Consider the following 19,838-nt stretch of genomic DNA (forward strand, 5'->3'; position numbering starts at 1 on the left):
TTGTGATTCTACTAGAACATTTTCAGTTTACATGCTTTAATGTTCAAAAGACACTTTTTTCAGAATCTAACAACATTGGCAGCCAAGACGACATCTTTTACTGCCGTTAGCATGTAGCTACTATAGTTAGCAGTGGACACTAATAAAATATAGCAGCTCTTTCTACAGATAAAGGCTTTTAAACCAAATACTACACAACCGGAAATCTTTCAGGGGTAATGTGAACTGGAATTGGGAAGAATTTAACAACACTGGCAGCAAAGATGACTTTTACGCCTGTTAGCATGTAGCTACACTCCAGTCCTGCCTACCTGGAGCAGATGACCAATCAGAGAAGGCTGGAAAAGACCGGCTTAGAGTTGCGTAAGACTTAGCCGAGAGTAGAAAAAAACTGTTGAAAACGGAGCGTTCAGAACAGTTGGAAATCTGAATGTTTTAGCTCATGGGATTATTTTACGTTTTGGCCACGTTTAACATGAAAATCCGACATTATAACATTGTAGATATGACAGAAAATACAAAAAAGTATAATATGTCCATTTTAAGAAACTAACAGGTTCCTTTAGCCTAATGTTGACAGTGGCATTGATGTCTGCATTTCCACCGTGGTCTAAAGATCCGTGAAGATTGCGCAAATTAGTCGAAAAACGTACGACAAAGCAACATGACTGTATGAGGATGAGGGCTGCTGGTGGTGCAGGGTCGAACAGCTGCAGCTGAAGTTCAGTGTGCCACCTGTTTCATCTAAAAAACATAGATTTTGTCTCACTGTGCTTTAGAACACAACTGCTCTGACACAGTCAGAAAATACACTTGCTCTCTGCGCCTGCCTGAGCTCGCAGCGCAACGTCTCTGCAGCCTGCAGCTCGCCCGATCGCTCTCTCTCTTTTTCTCTCTTGTCTTTTTTAAAATGAGTCAGGAAGCCGACAGGAAAGCCTCTCGTTACTTTTAACGTTATCAAACAGAGAGCAATGTTCTCCCCTCATCCTAAAATGGTCCCAAATAGATATGAGAGTACTTCCTTGTTTTATGAATGAAGCAGTCGGCGGGTTGAAGCTGCAGTCTGTGTGTGGTTCACTAATCCGCAACGGTCATCAATGCAAACCCCACCCCGAAGGTTCCTGTACTTTCAGAAAATACTACCCTCCAATCTGGGGGAGGTTAAAAGGCCCTGGAAAATGTCCCCAGAACTAAATATAGTACCTGGTCCTTGTGGTCAAAATGCAACGAGTCCCTCAGAAGCAATAATATAGTGCCCAGCCTTTTAATGAAACACAAAATAAAAACTCTTCTACAAAAACACCAAAATCCTAAAACCACATAAACACTACTCCTAAAGAATGCCTTTATATTTGCTTACCTCAATTGCCAGGTGTAATGTACCAGTTGTTAACGGAGCACACACTCTGCCAAAAAAGACTGTACCATTTTGTCCACCCCATTTATATCAATGAGGGTAGGCTAAATAACAGAAACCCCTCTCTGTATAATGCGGTTCAACAGAATCACAAACTGCAGCCTCCAAAATGATCAAATAGTGGAATCATCTCCTCTCTGAAACCCTTTCAACAGAATCTGAACATTAGTACTTTCATGAAGGATTTGTTGCAGGACCGGTAGTAAAAAGAACAGTAGTTACCCTTTGAATGCAAGAGATGGAACAATAATCATCAATAAAAGGATGGAATGGACTTCAATACAACTGACAGAGAATGGTTCATGTGAAACGCTGACCTAAGGTATTATTCTTGCCAACACAGAAACGCTTCCAACAGTCTATCAGACTGAGTTTGTTTTAGGTAGGTGTACTTATAATAAACTGTGTATACCACACTGCTAATTGTTCCTGAAGATAATAAAATGCAAGTCAGAAAGAGAAAGTATTGTATCTACATCTCTCGGCCAAGATTAATTGTGTAGTCTATCCCGGTTAAAGTTATAATACATGTCTGCAAATAGCAGCTGGTGGAAATTAAGGACAGGTAAAAGTTGCCGGTAAGGAAGCATATCATCCATTGAAATGGTCAGAATTTCTTTTTTTTTTTTTTTTTTTTTTTATTACTCCAGCCATTTCCTTTGATACTGTCAATAAGGTTAAGCAAGAGTCAGAATGAAAATATGGTCCAAATCTGTGCAGAAACTACTATGGGTCTATGGTCCAAAAGTGCTGGAACCTACACTTCCCATAATGCAACTAAATAGTGCCTCCCTGTCATAATTTTTAAACACTATGCCCCCAGTTTATAACTCAGGCTTTCCATTACAGATTTGTAGATTCCAAGCCCAAGCCAAAAAAACATGATGACATCATCAGAATAACCATGACGACATCAGCAATAGACATATACACAACTGTTTTTACAGGCTGAGTAGTGCTTTCCATGAATAGAAGAATGATGTTGATGTGTGAAATCAGTGGTGTTAGGACTGTGACAGCACTGCTGTCTTGCTGCTCCTGAAGATAAATTCCTGGGAATGTTTTATTCATAGAATGAATAAAGAGTGAGTGTAGAGTGAGAGTAGCCTGACGTGGTCCTACTCAGATTCTAGTCAGAATGTGAGTCTGAAACCGCTCCATTGGGCTGTGATTATGGGGCGTGTTCCAACCGAACCAGGAAAAGAAATGCCTCTGCATTCATTGGATAGACCTCCAACCAATCAACCAATCAGAGCAACGGAACTCAACACTGTGTATCGTCTCCATAGCAACCACTCTTTGCACAATGCATTCGTTCTAACTTCCGACTTTTAGACTTTTTTGAAGTTGGATATATCATTTGTTTCTTGTAAATATAAATGTGGATAACGTTAGTGATAGTGACATGCTCGCTACAGTTGCATTTCTAGAGATGGATCGGCGAAAACACGTTTTATTTCTCTGATTCACGGCTTTGTTCTAGCGCCAAATTCAACCCAAGCGTTCTTTGGTGACGTGATTGATTCTGTTACTGTTGATCATCTTTCCGACAATGTGATTGGTCTGAACAGATCCTGTTCGGGCAATAATTGCTTCTCAACGGAGCGACTCCAGACCGAACTTCCCGACCTCGAATTTTGTGGGCGGGGCTAAGTTCGGCTGGCATCCAAGCTAGAGTGAGAGTAGAATGCACATTGTTTGCTGTGGTCCTTTGACTAGTTCAAAAGAAAATGGCTCTTAGCATTGTGTGTTGACCATAGAAATAGAATGGTCACAGCTCTTGCAACGGCAACGGTACACATAAAAATGACTTCTACTATGACCATATTTGCTATATTGATTTGAATGGGAATGTCTATTCTAGTCTTGTTTATTTCTATGGTTATGTGTGCTGAGATGTGTGTGACCTGGCAGCACTCTGGTTGACTGATGATTAAATGTAGCTAATGAGCTAATTGTAGGACAGTCAATGGCTGTCCATTGTCCCTGTTAAATATACAAATAAAAATAAATAAATCTGGTGATCAGTAAGGACCGTGGAGACCGCATTAGACTGATCGTTGATGGATCCCCTGACCTGGAAGCAGACGGCTTTTCAGCTCCATGTTTACTCTACTCTTTGTTGCCCTTGTTTTTAGTTCTTGTGTCGCCTTGAGGCTTTCCCCTCTCCTGCAGAATGCTCTGCTAACTCTCTGTACATCTCTGTCTATGGTCCCGTTTGTGCATCGCTGTGCGGCGTGTGCAGACCGAGCCGCCGGGCTCTGCTGTCGCTTGGTGGTTCCCTGCCACAAAGGGATGCCCCGCCTCGCCGACCTGTCCGTTAAAACCAAAGACGTGTGGGAGATCCCGCGGGAGTCGCTGCAGCTCATCAAGCGTCTTGGGAACGGACAGTTTGGGGAGGTCTGGATGGGTACGGATCCAGGGACCGCCGGACGAAGAGGCTGCATGGAAGGGGCCACACTGAGCTAGCAGAGACACCACAACACAAGCAAATAATGTGGCCTGGGGAAGGGAGTGGATCAAATGAGAAAATGGGGCAGGAAATTTGGATCATTCTCAGTTTGGGGCTTTTGGCTGGGAAATGCTTCTGGTTTCTGACCCCTCCCTTCCAAAATCATCTGGAAAAACATGCAATGTGTCAAGAGACTCTGCTCTCACAGTCTGAAGATGGCTCCCTTCCATGTCCCTTACTGCATGTTCCTCTCCCCAGTAGTTAACCCTGTGTGCCTTGCCTTCCCTCCCCATGTAGAGAGTGCGGATGGTTTGTGCTTTAATTTAACGGCCGTGTGTGTGAACTACATCCCTGACACTGTGGGCTTGAGTCATGATGCCTGGGAGGTCAGCAGAGACACACTTGAGTTGGAACTAAAGCTGGGGACAGGATGTTTTGCTGATGTCTTTTACGGTAAGGAAATCCCCCCAAAAAGTACCTCTATATTTTTTTTTAAAATGTTCACCCTGGGCCACCCTGGAAATAAATAAATACCTGCATTCTGCCAAAAAAATAGTTGCAATTTTGTCTGCTAATTGGAGATGAAAGCGACTGCTTTTTATTCCCTCTCCAGCATTCCTGCAGGATTCTCTTTTTTTTTTCTTCTAAAATCCATAAAATAAGACTTTGAAAATCAGTACCTATTCATGAACACAAGTTTCTACGTTGCTGTAATTAATTGAGTACAGTATTAAATGCAGTATGGAACTCCAAAAAGGGCAATACTAAATACGTGTTTCAGATATTATGGATTAATAATCATCATATAACATGTATAAACCAAAGCACCCAAAGAGGAATAGTATGGGTTCTCTCTAAGGAACACGTGTGAAATGAAAACCCTGACGAAGTAAGCAAAGTGATCGGGCGGCTAGCAGCTGTTATTTACATTTGCTCTTTACTTTGATGCTCAGTCAAACTCAAAACTAGCTAGTTAGCATTCTGCAGACTTGTTAAGCTAAAAGACGAAAGGGAGGCCTTGCATTTTTAAATATTTATTTACAGAAACAGCTAGTTGGTTGTTACAAAATAACTTTGGCATTGGCGTTGTTACTCTAGCTAACAAAAGCTAGCTTTTTTTCTGCTATAGCGTACATATCTGTTTAGTAAATTAGTATCCGGGGGACTTCTGTAAGTATTTGGTTTAATGACATAACAAGCCTATGCCGGCTTCTTATCTACATATACATCTTGTATTGTTTGGTTTGCCAAACAATTGAGCAAACAAATATCCACTGGGGGAAGGAACACTACTTACATCAGTTCGCAGGCTACATGGCTAATTAGCTAGTCAGTTGTAGCACTTGGAAACAGCTTACGTACCCGCTAAATAGTGTGGTCCTTATTCATCAACATTACTGCTAATGAAATGTTAGCTTTTTTCTTTTTTTTTTATTAACTTCATTTGAATATTTTCAGATACAAATAATGTTTACACAATTTGGCATTGCACTAATATATAAATAAGACATTTATTTCCATCAAATGAGCATTACAACCTTACATGACATAAACATTTTTTTTTAAAAATGTCAAAGGGAGAAAGAAACTTAAGAAAGGCATTTGAATATACAATGAAAAAAGAAGGTAAAAACTGAAACAAAAAATACAATACAAAGAAAAGGTGAATTGAAAGGTAGGCTATATAATCACATTTCCTTGAAAAAATACGTAGAACCTCAGCTATATAAATACATTTTAATTAATTAAATAATTTGCTCATTTACATATGTTTTACACTTTTCATTCATATAATTTCCTAATGTTTAGTTTGGTCCATTTTGGGCTTCCATACTGCAGAACATGAGGGTGTGCATTCTAGTCGTATTCCAGCTGGACAGATACTGAGGATAGGGTTTGTCCCAGATGACACCCGGCCTCTGGGATCATATTACCTCACAACCCAGCAGGTGACCATCACCCGCTCAGTCCCGACTCTCAGAATGTCTGCATCGCTAAAGAAGCCTACTCTGATTTATGGGCTTACTCTTAAATTAAACCCACAAACACATGTACAGTAGATCACGTGTTAGCTGATGGGCTCTGTCCTCCCTCTGGGTCACTACTAATACTCCTGCACCCATAACTTGTCACAGAATGAGATAAATGGAGTACTACTTTATTGGAGTGTCTTTGCATCCTCTGGCACATTGGTGGCATGGTCCTGCTGTGTTGCAGTAACTGGCATGGGACCAGTGAGGAGCTTACAGGCTTGCCTTTGTTAATCATCCTATAAAGGATTATCTGCTCCTGTGTTGGCGTATTGTGGCTCTCAAAGCCCTGCTGGATCCCTTCTCCTGGCTTTTTAAAGCCATTTCAAATCAAGGTCCACTCTAAATCTCGTACCCATTTAATTATCCTTCAGCACAACCTCTGCGCATGAGAATAACAGACACGCTGATTCTCATACTGTCTCCTGATCTCATTCTGTGTTGCATGTTTACCTCATTGTCATTTCAAAGCCAGACTTTCCCCCTGTTATTGACTACAGTTGACTCACACCTGCCAATCATCTCTTATAGTTAGACAGCAGGGTTGGCGAGTCTGACTTGAAATGATGTGATTTGAATATGAATCGCGGTTCCTCTGTGCTGATGCCAGCATGTGTGTGCGTGTGCCAGGAACGTGGAACGGCACCACTAAGGTGGCGGTGAAGACTCTGAAGCCTGGCACCATGTCCCCCGAGTCCTTCCTGGAGGAGGCTCAGATCATGAAGAAACTCCGCCATGACAAGCTGGTGCAGCTCTACGCCGTGGTGTCTGAGGAGCCCATTTACATTGTCACAGAGTACATGGGCAAAGGTACAGTAGATGAACACAAACATATGCATATACATTATACACACAACAGGCATGGATACAGTTCTTTAAAAATTCAGTCCCAATGACTTTTTGCACAGTTGGCTATGCAGTTTCTTAAACTCAGTTCAATAAAAGTTTCTTTCCATTTTGTCAATCAGAAAACAGAACTGTGGAAAGCCGTATCAAAATGTAGAACTAAAACAGCCAAACGACCCAAACTGTAAGGCCCCACTAGCAGAGGTCTCAAGCTGAGAGCTGAACCTGTACCGGCACCTTTAAGACCCAAATCGATTGGTCCCAACTGATACTGATACTGACGGTTAGCTCACCAGGCTAATGCAACACTTTGGCTACACTCTCAGGCAAATTCACGCGCAGCAATTTTTTGCAGTCACTAAACCTTGCAAACCTTACAGATTACTTGCAAAATGTAATGTGCTAATTAATCGTTTTCTCGATTTTTCTGTTTTTGTGATCATTAGAAACTGAAATCCTAATTGCGATTAAAATAGCGATAATTTGCACAGCCGTCTCTTCTGGTCCCCATTTGATCTCTCCGTAGCCCCGACGTAGCTTACATTTTAAGGAGGTGCACAACTTTAAAGTCAGCATAAGTAATGCCTAGACATGTTCATGTGTCATACATGTCTGCACATGCTGTAGGGTTAGAGCAGTAGGGCTGTGGTAGAGGAAAGATTATTCATTCAGATCTAAGGGATTTATCCTTCTGGGATATGCTTAATAAATTTAGCAAAACTGGCAAAACTCTGCACATTCGATGTGGATGTTTGTGCCAGTGGAGAGTTTTGCCTGATGCTGGTACAAGAAGAAACGTCAGGGGTTCCTCGAAATCATTTAGAATGATCCTCTGAGGACCATGTATACCCACACTAAATGTAGTGTTTGTAGATGGAATGACCTATCGATGGACAGCCCTACTGCTTGTGGAGCAAAAATATGAATAGGATTAGTCTCAACATTTTGCTCTGTTTGACCTAAGTTGCCACGATAGCAAAGACATGATACAATAGCACAGTAAAGCGTAAAAAATGCTTTAAATCTAAAGCAGCGTACTCTATATATAGCCTGTTGTGTGCTAGTGTGTATTTGAGCACATTTGCAAAATGTTTTTCAATTCAGCAGAAATGTTTTACTTCCATTCCAGTCAGAATAATAGTAGCTGTTCTGGTTTAGTAAACCCCTTTGTTTCAAAGAGACTGAAGATGATTAAGGCCTTCAAAACAACAATCCTCCCAAAACACTGGCATTTAGAAACCCCACAAGAAACGCACATTAAACACCACTGAACCCAAGAATGGAAACTTTGATGTGCATCACTGTGTCTGTTGTTGTGTCTGTGGTTGCCACATGTTCAGCGTTTTTGAAAAGCAGAGCCAGTGTGAAATGTGATGAATGCCAAAATGTATTTGTGGTGATCATAAAGTCCCCCTGTCCTGTATTTATCCTCTAATTCTAACTAAGGATTTTTGATGATATAAAAGTAGATGTGAACAGACATATTACAAACCTCATGTCTCTGACATTCAGCTGTCAGAGGATTGCTTGTGGTTGGTAATTGCTGAATTAAAAACAGTTCCTGTAGGGGTGCGGGGCAATAGGGCCCCACTGATTGGCTGATGGATCTGATGCTGCGTGTTAGGCAACCCGTAACCCGTGTTTTCACAACCTTCTATCGGTGAAAGTGCCCTGGAACGGTGGTCAAACCCGTAACTTACTACCTCTGAACTGGTACCAGATTGTTTTTGACGTCACATACACATAAACAACAATGGCGACCCCTATTGATGCTGTACAGACGCCGGTGATTAACGGTGAGAAATAGAAATAAATAGACATAGACAGGCAACGTAAAGTAATTCCGCACATTGTAATTAAAACAATACATATACGATTGTGTACTACTACAGGTTATGTTTATTAAATGAAGCCCAAAATATGTCGCCGACTAGAAATCGCTAATATCAGCTAGCGCTAGCTATCGTTAGCATTAGGTAGCCACTAGCTAACGTTAACGTTAGGTAGCCTAACCTGTGTCCTGCCAATGGCACAATGTTTAGCTAGCCAGCTTTGATGGTGTGCCAAATGTCATTATTTTTATCATCAGACGCACAAATCTGCTGTACATAAACGTCCGTCTGCTGACACCAAAGCTCGGCTTGCTGACGCTTGCTTACAGGCTAAAAATTGTGTCTGGAACGCATCATGAGACATACAGTTTGTGTGGGGTGCCCCCGAATAGTCGAATATTCAATGCTTAGAATCAAAAGAGACTGAAAAGTCCAGTTCAGACCAAAGATTCTGGAGGAAAGGAGTGTAAACTTGAAGCTACAACGCGTCGGTCTGCAGCGTTCTGAAAGCAGCTAGTTTACATCAACGTGACGAGAGCAACGTGTTCTTAGCACGACTCTCTGTACTTCCGTCCTAACTTCCGACTTTAAGGCGTTTTTTGTAGTTGAATATCATTTGTTGCGTCTAAATATGAATGTGGATAACATTAGTGATAGTGAAATGGTTGCTACAGCCTCATTTCTAGTAATGAAACAGCGAAAACACGTTTTATTTTGTTTTAACGCCGCTCGCTCTCTTCAGTCACTCTAAGTCGCTCGACATACCGTGCTTGTGGGCGCTCGTTGACGTTCTAAATCGTTTTCGTCTTGCCGCGAATCTTTGAAGCTTTTCATAAATCTTTTTAAAGTGGGTAAATAAATCCAACCGTCCCATAACAGATCTAAGTTTGACTTTCCGTGATCCGCGACCAACGGTCGCCCCCAACCAACATGATTCGCCGATCAGTCGACAATAGGCAAGACTTGACCATTCTGATTCGACTGCGAAAATTCTTAGTCGGGGACCCCCCAGACCCAAATCCAAAAGATTAAGGGTCTGGCTATGAGTAATGAAAATGGCCCAACTGGAGGGGCGGCACCAAGCATGCATTTGAAAATATCACTGCACGCAATTGGATAACACTACGACCGATGTTTACTGAACGATTCCGGACTTCGACGTTGCAGCGTCGTCATCAGTTTAGCTCGCCTCCGGCCCGCCTATATCAGATACACCGATGGGATTGGTGCAGCTCGGCTACAAGGGCGAGAACTCTGGATTTCCAGGGTACCCCCCTAGTCTTCAGTGTCTGTCTGTGTACGTGGACTGAAATCAGACATCTGTTTATGTCTGCTGTAGGAAGCCTCCTGGACTTCTTGAAGGATGGAGAAGGACGAGCGTTGAAGTTGCCTAACCTGGTGGACATGGCAGCACAGGTACACCTCGTTTTATCTGTACACCTCTCACTGGTCTGCTTTCCTGAAAACAACAGAAAAGATTTCAGAAACTTGCAAACTCTAATGACCTCAGCCCAGAGAATCAGGCCTTTATTTGAAATAGGCTTACAGATACTAGCCTTTGTTTTTATATTGTATTATGTTTAGTCAGTAGCCTCCCTGTTTTGTAATTTGGTCGTGTGTTAAAAAAAAAACTCAACACTTCCGCCATGTTCACATGTTGTCTTGATAAATTCAGTATGTTACAAGTCAAGCTGCAACGAAAGATTTTTTCATTAGTGATATTAATCTACAGATTCATTTCTCCATTAGGTCTATGCTGGAAAGTGAAAATGTCCCTTATAATTTCCTAAAACCCAAGGTGACATATCCATAATTCAGGCCAAAGTCCCAAATATATATTATTAATATTTGTTTCAGCTCTCCTTACCACTGTAACTCAGTAGCTGTGTTCGAAACCGTTCCATCATTCAGTCATTCACTATTCCCTGTATAGTGTTTATTAAATACCAAAACCAGATTTCGGACACTCACTGAAAGTATCGTTGCGTCAGTAGATGAGCCGGTTATTTGTGTGATGGAGCATCATGTAAACAAACAAAAATACTTTGAATACGTCCCTGAACCAAACCGAGCACTCAGGAGGATAATAAAAGGTTGTATACACGTTGCATTGTGGTATACAGGAGTCAAATGTAGGTTACACCGTATGTACACTCAAATTAGCTGTGCATTGTGGGTATCTTATAGTGGACTATGAAATTCACAACATTCCAACCCCACTACAAAATGGCGAACACACTATATAGTGCACTATTTCCGATAGGCTCTCCAACACAGCTGTTTCTACCTTTCTGTCTTTCGATCGCTGTTAAAGACAAAAACAACTCTTCCTTACAAGTCTTTGGCATTAAAAGTCTTCCAGCAACATAATACCTAACTTAGAAAAAGACCTAGTCAATAATTGTATAGCTACAGTGCAAAAATTACTGCACTGAATAATTATTGTACATAATTGTCCAAGAATATAGAGATTGAGATGTGATGTCCAAGAGTATAGAGAATATAGAGATTGAGATGTGATGTCCAAGAGTATAGAGAATATAGAGATTGAGATGTGATGTCCAAGAGTATAGAGAATATAGAGATTGAGATGTGATGTCCGAGATTATAGAGCGTATAGAGATTGAGATGTGATGTCCGAGATTATTGAAATTGAGATGTGATGTCCGATATATGTAGAGATTGAGATGTGATGTCCTGAAACCAATCCCAGTGTCAGTATTGAGCGGTAAGACTGCGGTGCTCCCTGTGCTGTGCCTCAGGTGGCCGCAGGCATGGCCTACATCGAGAGGATGAACTACATCCACAGAGACCTGCGCTCCGCCAACATCCTGGTGGGAGACAACCTGGTGTGCAAGATCGCTGACTTCGGCCTGGCCAGGCTCATCGAAGACAACGAGTACACCGCTCGGCAAGGTGAGGCTTCCCACACACACACACACAAACTTACTTACTTACTATACTAACGATGTTAGTATAATAAGTGATAAGTGCATTTCAAGTAGCACCAACGGTATGAAACATTACACACTTCCTGTTTCCTCAACTGGCATGGCCTCATTGGAACATATAGTGAACGTCTATTTCAGTGGTTCCCAACCTGGGGTCCGGGCACCCCCAGGGGGGGCGGCAAAGATCACAGGGGGGGCGCGAGTCTTTATCTGGTTTGAGGTTGAGGTAAAAAAAAAATGTTTTGCACATGTTAAACAAATTATAATACACTAGAATATCTAATGTATACAAAAGTCTGTATGAAAACTATATATTTTCTTGTATCCTCAATTTTCCTGCCGCCACGGCATCACAATCTTATGAATGAAACATGCCGGAGAAACAGTGCTGATAACTCCTCTGTATCAAAAAAGAAAGAGAGGCTCTATCTCGAGAGTTACCTCAACTTCGGTTTTGGGGGCTCAGCTTTTCTTAGACATGAGTAGGGGGGGCGCCAAGGAAAAAAGGTTGGGAACCACTGGTCTATTTGTATAATTTATAATTTATTAACATTTTCTTTTGCTAACATAAGGCACCACAAAGGTAGGGCGTTTAAAAACATTAGCTGACGTTAGCTTCTCTGTGTTGCCAGATCTCTCAAGAGTTTGGTCCTGAGATAGAAACAGGTCTTAAACAAAGTTAATTTTCTCCTGATCCGTCCGTCTGAAAATTACTGTTGTAGTGTCCGAATGTTCTGGAGATATGTGGCTTGTGAAGAATGGTTCCAATATTTACTTGGGTGACTACAGGGCGAAAGAACCGGTCGTAATCTGTGTTCACGTTCACTGCTCCTGTTGGAATTAATACACTCAGGACCTGCTGCTAGTCTCCTAAAGAGGCGTGGTGGTGGAGAAACCCGCGGGACACAGCAGACAGGAAACTACTCTGAGTCGAGGCGTCTCGGTCCTAAACTGTCTCTGGTTAAATGCACATACGTAATACTCCCACTCACATTCACATACCCTACGACTGCATTAGGTCATGGAGGAAATTCTCTCAGGAGCAGAACCGCAACATTTGCAACACGCCCACATTAACAAGACGAGAGTTTAGAAGACATGTACGAGGAAGGAAACTCATTGTTCCTCTCCTGATAATCACACTGAATGACACATTGTTTTCTGGTATGTGACTGATGTATACATCAGGGGCAATTCCAGGATTTTGTAAGTGGGGTGGCACAGGGGGGACCAATAATCAGTCGGGGGGGGAGGAGGGAATTTTATGAGAATATAGCATTGAAAATCTGCAAATAAATATGGGAAAGATTGGAGAGGATACAACATAATGTAATTCTGCTAAACAAAATATCACATTCATTATTAGTTTCACTTGTTTTCATTTTGAAGAAACTGTATATCCAAATACAATACACATTTTCTATAGGCTCAGTCTTCCTTTAAATATGAAATAATTCCAGTGCTGGTTCCATGGTATCCCCTGCATCCCCCAACGAAATCTACATCTATGGTTCATTCACAGACTCACGGTGTTCTGTATACATAAATAGTATAGAAACATATTCTTTACTTAATATGTACACAAAGTAACAGAAACACCTCGTGAAACACGGTTTTCAAATTCTGCTACAAATGTGGGTTATATTAGAAGTTTGGGTTAGCCAGTCCTCGGTAAATGTTAATGTCCGTCATCTCCCTGTTGGTCAGTCTGAGCTCATAACAGCTGTTCCTGTTGATTGCAGTTTGTTTGTGCTCAGAAAATTCTCTCATCAATTCTGAGAATTCTTTGACCGTTGCAATCATTTTGCTGCGCAATGTTTTTGAAGCTTTGCCTTAAGAAGTGTAACCTTCTTTTTTTGGCATTCAGCCTAACACGACCCCAGTTTATAGCAGTGTTTGTAACGTGATCAACCTTCTGAACTCGTCCATTAAGTAGCTTTACAGTTTGGACAATCACATTTCTATCTGTGAGCCACCAGATAGAACTGAAAAAAAGTTTTTTTACTTAAAAAAATATTTTTTACATTCCTAAATCAGAATAAAAAAAAAGGTTATATTGCCACAATAAGTACACTTATGTGGAATATGCCTTGGTCGAACCAACACCATCAGACAGTACAGTATCATGGCAAATTATATAATGGAATGAAACTATTTATTGCCAAGCACATGTGGCTGCACTTGTTCAGCTTTTGGAAGTGGATAGGTGCTTCTTGAGCAGAATGAAAATGAGCTACTACTCAGGCAACACATGTGCAATACTCCCCTTGTACATAAAAGCAGATTTAAAGAGTACTACCAGGTGTCTGGATTTAGGCAGAGGCATTCTAGGCAGAAATGTAAATTTCCAGTCGAACATTTCATCCAAACCTTTTTATTTTTAAGTATATAAATTATTAATTATATTTTGGCAATTAAAAGTAGAGTAAAGGAAAAAAACTTCACTCCAATTGGAGGAAAATCGGTTTCCTGTTCCGTATGTTAGCCAGTAGTAGTAAGTAGTAGTAGTAGTAGTTAGTATGTTAGTGTATGTTAGCCAGAAGCTTACACTACCACTTTTCTGGGATGCTTTCGGGTACAGCAAAGCGGGGGGGAAAAAAGAATAATGAAAAACAAGAAAACAACAAAGACAGGCTTTACCGGCTTTCCTCTCCAGTATTTCAAATGAGCCTAAATTAGATGCATTAAAATACCTAAATAAATAAATTAGCATAATAATCATGTAAAGGTACAATATGTAACATTTCTGCATTAAAATATCTAAAAATGTTATATATTTTTATGAGTTGTGTTCTTACACTATCCCAAATTTTTCCACCAAATGTCAAACCCAGAGAAATCTGTTATTTTATTTTAAGACACGGGTCGTTTCCTTTAGTCGCCTGTCAGTGGCTTACTCCAATGTGCTGGTTGACAAGTAGCTAACGTTAATGCTAATGCTTGGTGGGTAACATAATGAGGTTACAACATCGTTCAACACGCTCATAAAGTTATTTTTTAGTATGATTGTTTTGACCATGGTTAACAGCACTGGGCTAACCCATGAATAAGTTCACTAGTAACGCTAACGTTAGCTGTATAGATAGACGATTAATCTAATGCTAATTTAGCCAGCTAGCCTGCTGTTTTGTTTCCCTCCTTATGACAGGCTAAACTGATCTTGATCTGTATAATGTGGAGTTCCCCAGTGAGTAAGTAACAGTAGGAATAGTGTGTTCCATTTACCTCCATTAAACATGGCCTCAGTGCACTTTACAATTAAAGGAACACAGATATAACAGACAGCAACAAAACAAATGAGCAGCATTAAATCAATAATAATAAACAATACAAAACCAGCAACATAAGAGAATAAGTGCAAATGGGTTTGTTTGTGAAGGACACTGAGAGGATGGTGTGTTATGGTTGGCTGGAGTATGATGAGTAGAGCTGGGTTTTCAATCTAGATTTAAAAATGTCTACTGAGGGAGCTTCACATTTACAAGATGGATTTTTCATTGTGGGGTTAAACTCTAGCCAGCTTAGCCATTGTTAGCAATTCCTAGTTTATAACATGTTAGCAACATGTCCACAGACACACGGTGGACAGGACTGTGTACGACTGATTTAGTGGGAAACAAATATGACCGACGTGCTAATAAACTGTATGTTACTACAGCTTTCACTACTGTTGATGCACTGGGCAGCCATGTTGGATTTTGAGCTCAGGGTACTGCGAGGTTGTCCGAGTTCCGAGCTCGGAAACAATCTATAATTTACAAAGACTCAACAATTTCCCCCGAGCAAGCATTTGGAGCAACAGTGGCGAGAAAAAAGTTCTTTTTAGGCAGAAACCTCGGACAGACCCGGGCTCTTGGTGAGCGGCATCTGGCACTGTTGCTTTGGACACAAAGACACTGATACAGATATACAGATAGAGAGAAATAGGATTCATAATAATTATAGCAGTTGGAATGATGAACAGTGGCAGTTATAGTAACAATAAACATAGTGGAACTGTGACTAGAAATAATAGTTGTAGCAGTTCAGGCCGTAGCGGGGCATAGCAGGACGTAGTGGGGCGATGCGGGGCATAGCAGGGTGTCTAGCTGGACCACGGCGGCAGCTGCAACCATGATTTAGGTGCCACCCTAATCCGAGGAAAACTGTGAGGCGAGAAGACATGAGGATAAGTTAGCGACAAGCATTTTTGGGACATTAATGCACACAGATGGAAAGAGAGGGGAGCTCAGTGTGTCAAAGGAAGTCCCCCGGCAGTTTAAAACTATAGCAGCATAACTAAGAGCTGGTCCGAGGCAGACCTGAGCCAGCTCTATAAGGGTCGGTAGATGAATCTGACAACTATGAGGAGAAGCAGAGAAGATTGTTACCAAACGTGTGTTTGGTCACAGGAAAGAGAAGCTGACATGTCCACATCTAACAGCTTCTTTCATGTCTGCTCTCCTACAGGTGCAAAGTTCCCCATCAAGTGGACCGCCCCCGAGGCTGCGCTGTACGGGAAGTTCACCATCAAGTCGGACGTGTGGTCGTTTGGCATCCTGCTGACGGAGCTGGTCACCAAGGGTCGGGTGCCTTACCCGGGTGAGGAGGGGGAGGGTTTTACCCCTTATGTTGTGCTCGGGTCAAATTTGACCCCTTTTCAAAGTTTTTTTCTTCCAGTCTGATTATCCAATCAACGCATGTTCCTGTGAGTCAGAATAATTCATAATTTCTGCTTTTTAAGCTAAAGAAATTCCATGAAATAGAGTAAAACTAGTGGTAATAAATTGGTAATAGTGGTGTCAAAAAAAGCAGCAAAAATGACTAAAGAAATTGTCAAAAAGCGACAAAAACATAAAGGGTCCAAAAAAAGGGTTAAACAGACAGCAGAGGCTCGGCTCGGCGGGGCGTGACTCAGCTTTCACCTCGGGCCATTCAGGACACGTGGATAGAGCGCCCAGACAAGAAGAAACCTGGCCGTATGAGTTGTTACCAAAACACACACAGCTGTCTCTATGACAACAAGCCCCTCCCGCTGGTTATGGATATAAAACGTTTTATTTTTTTATTTTTATCAATGTCCTTATTGATTTTTTGCACTCACTGATACTTATACATGTAACTTTTGTTAAACAACAACCAATGTCTCCTTCTTTCGTAGAAGGTTCTTTAATGCTTGGGTAACCTTGCTTTCCCTGCCAGAATGGGAGATAACCCTTTATGAATTACCGCCGCTCGCCTGTGGGACAACTGCATCTCAGACAGAAAGTCAAACCGAAATGGAGGGGGAGGCCGGGCCTGGACCGGGCCCAGAGAGGACTCCAAGTGCAGCTCCATGCAGGGAGGGAAACACACGTTTGTCCAGATGGGCAGGGGCGTAGCACGACATTCTGGGCCCTGTAGGAAGGCATTTTCTATGGACCCCTCCCCACATCCACAGCTATTCATTTTAGCATCTTTTTGGGCCCTCCTCACATGAGGGACTTGCAAAAACTGCGGTTTGATGAAAAAGAGAAAAAAAAGTGATTTCCCCCAACATTTTACCCAAGCTTTTCAATGATGTCACTTCATAATGTCACTTCATAACGTTCCCATGGCAACAGGGGAAAAAGGCTGCTCTTGTGTGAAGTAAACGCAACATTTTTCAACTTTCTGCTAAGATATATTATGTGACTTTTTTGCAACGAAAATGCGAAATCATGCAAGCCCCGCATATTTTGCGCGGAAATCGGCAATTTATGCAGCGAAAGTGCGGCATATTTGAAAAAATGCGGCCCTGCATAAATATGCGGAATTTGGCTGATTATGCGTTGAATTATGCGATCACATGATCCCGTTTTTCTGGAGGGACTGACCGGAGAGATCACTGAGGGGCGACCCTCATTTCATTCATTCATATAAATTCTTTCTGTTTAAACCGTCAGGACGACGGAGACTGAATTAATTAAATGGGGACAGAAGCATATGGCCCTGGCCCTGTGGCCCATTGTAAGCACTATGGATATTTACATTAGGAGCAAAAGAGGCAGTAGTTGTGATGCCTGACATTCTGCATATATTTAGTGTTAAACGTGTCGGCATGAAGGCAAGTGTAAACAGACAGAGTTGATACCCGACGCTACTGACCTCAGACCAGTGTTCACATCTGGAGCTCACTACAGTCCAAGATACCGACAGTGAAAAAAAAAAAAAAGAAATGAACAGAGGGACCCCGGATGTTTTGTCTGATCTGAATCTCTGTGAACAGAGTCTTTAGAGCAGATCAGCGCTCCACCAGTCTGAGTGTAGAAATGTGAGAAGGAAAGAACAGGGCGTGCATCCTTACGTAAAAATATTAGTTTTCTCCCAAAATATGAAGTAGTTGAGTGAGAGTAAAAAAAAAAAGCAACATTAAAACTACTCCAGGTTCGTGTAATGGAGCAAAGGTAACTCGTTAGAGAATCCTCTGGTTTGGGTTTAGACTGGAGAGACTGATTGGGAGACTGCAGATTGAGAATCACCGGACTGGGAGCAGTGGGATTGTGTTTGCGTGGAAGGTCACCACGGCAAAATCAAAGCAGTCGGTCTCCACGCAGCTGCCACATCGATCGGTTTAAGAGCCCCTGGTGCACTTACTCACCTTCTGCGTGTGCCTCATTTTCCAGGCATGAACAACCGCGAGGTGCTGGAGCAGGTGGAGCGAGGCTACAGGATGCCGTGCCCCCAGGACTGCCCCATCTCGACGCACGAGCTCATGCTGCAGTGCTGGAAGAAGGATGCCGAGGAGCGGCCCACCTTCGAGTACCTGCAGGCCTTCTTGGAGGACTACTTCACAGCCACGGAGCCTCAGTACCAGCCCGGGGACAACCTCTAGACCCCCTGTCTCGCCCAGGGGAGGGGGGGTTGGCCCGGGGGGCTGGGACAGGACTGGCCCAATCAGCGCTGTTACAAAAACTCTAGAGCCTTCCCAGTCAGGCCTTTATTTTAGGGATCTGTACAGCCGGGCCCCCGCCGGGGTCTGCACCAAGTACAGGAAGTGGAGGAGGTGGAGGATGGACGGAGGTAACTGGGGTTAGGGTTAATGCAATGTATTCAATGTAAATAAGAAAGGCTTGTTTTAGTTTTATTTGTTTGCTTTTTGATTTGATTTTATTTTCTCCTGCACAAAATAATGATGACCAACATGACGAAGGCAAAAGAAGAGAAGGACGTTGTACGTGTATTATACTGCAGCTCCTCTATCATGTTCTAGAAATTGAATTGGAAGCCTCCATATATTTTTTTCTAATTTTCCATAATGTGTAAAAAAAAAAAAAGATGATTGCTTTTATTCCTGACTTTTTGGGTTCGTAGTATTGCGTATTGCAGAGGCTTCTTCAGACGAGCATGACGCAGCCCTCCATTGGCCTTCTGTTCTTCTCTAGCACCCCCCCAAAAACAGCTTCCTCAGAGCGCCTGTTGCTGTACGGGACAAGGTTCTTTTACAAACGATATACACACTCACATTTTTGGTGAATGAGAACCGAGCGTGCGAGGATTTTGAACATATCCCTCCTCGCTTATAACTCGGAAACAATTTGGGTGGAAAATATTTCTGTCTTTAAAGAAAGGTTGAGTTAATTTAAGAAGAGAGTATGTACGACTTATTGGTCGCTCCTCGCCAGGACGGCTTTTTTTTTCCCGGGGGAAGTCAGCGTGGACGGTGGCGTTTTCCTCTCCATCTCTGAACCTGGACCAGCTGAACCTGGATCAGCTGAACCTGGACCAGCTCCTCTCCCGAGTTATTTCTTCTTTTATGTTTTACTGACACGGTCATATTCTATCAGTATTTTGAGTCTTTGCTTTGAGTATGTTCTTATTTAACCCTTTTAAAGTGATCCCAGTCGTACTGTATGATCAGGAGGAGGCTCGGGGGCCGATTCACGTTGCAATTCAGAATTGAAAATAAAGATTTTAAGGTTTGCATTCACAAAGGAACCCACTGAATTGAAAACGGATCCAACCCACCCTGATCTGATCTTATTGCAGATGGTTTTCGGGGCCAATGGAAAAGCCTTTATGTGTCAGTTGTACAGCTAAATGGTTTTAAGTGTCGCTAATTTCCCTCCTTTATATCTTTTCATTTCCATTTTTTTTTTTAACACAACTTGTTTTGTTAATTCAGTGATTTGGCGTTTGGAATTCAGAAAAGAACAATAAACATTTTACACTCTTTCCAACACACTTCCCTTCCACATGCCAGTGTTTGTGTTGAAACCATGACATACTTCTGTGTGTGAAGTCAAACCCAGCACGCTGTCTGATGGGAGAGGAGAAAACATATTTAGTATGGGATTCACAAGAGACATATCC

The 19,838-nt window shown here is 42.0% G+C and overlaps 1 protein-coding gene across 3 annotated transcripts in view; it reads left to right on the forward strand.

Moving 5' to 3' along the window:
• Positions 1 to 18,913, forward strand: part of fynb (FYN proto-oncogene, Src family tyrosine kinase b) — a 98,639-nt gene extending 79,726 nt beyond the window's left edge. For 2 of the 3 annotated variants that reach the window (XM_028604527.1, XM_028604528.1), the window contains 6 exons: positions 3,663 to 3,827; positions 6,530 to 6,709; positions 9,917 to 9,993; positions 11,340 to 11,493; positions 15,978 to 16,109; positions 18,152 to 18,913. In XM_028604527.1, coding sequence (XP_028460328.1) covers positions 3,663 to 3,827; positions 6,530 to 6,709; positions 9,917 to 9,993; positions 11,340 to 11,493; positions 15,978 to 16,109; positions 18,152 to 18,360 — 917 coding nt within the window. In that variant the 3' untranslated portion in view covers positions 18,361 to 18,913. Of the gene's footprint in view, positions 1 to 3,662; positions 3,828 to 4,166; positions 4,323 to 6,529; positions 6,710 to 9,916; positions 9,994 to 11,339; positions 11,494 to 15,977; positions 16,110 to 18,151 lie in introns of all 3 variants that reach the window. The other variant, XM_028604529.1, reaches the window with a different exon arrangement.
• Positions 18,914 to 19,838: the final 925 nt, after the last annotated feature.

The sequence above is a fragment of the Perca flavescens genome, chromosome 18, assembly GCF_004354835.1.
Source record: "Perca flavescens isolate YP-PL-M2 chromosome 18, PFLA_1.0, whole genome shotgun sequence".
Taxonomy (NCBI): Eukaryota; Metazoa; Chordata; class Actinopteri; order Perciformes; family Percidae; genus Perca; species Perca flavescens.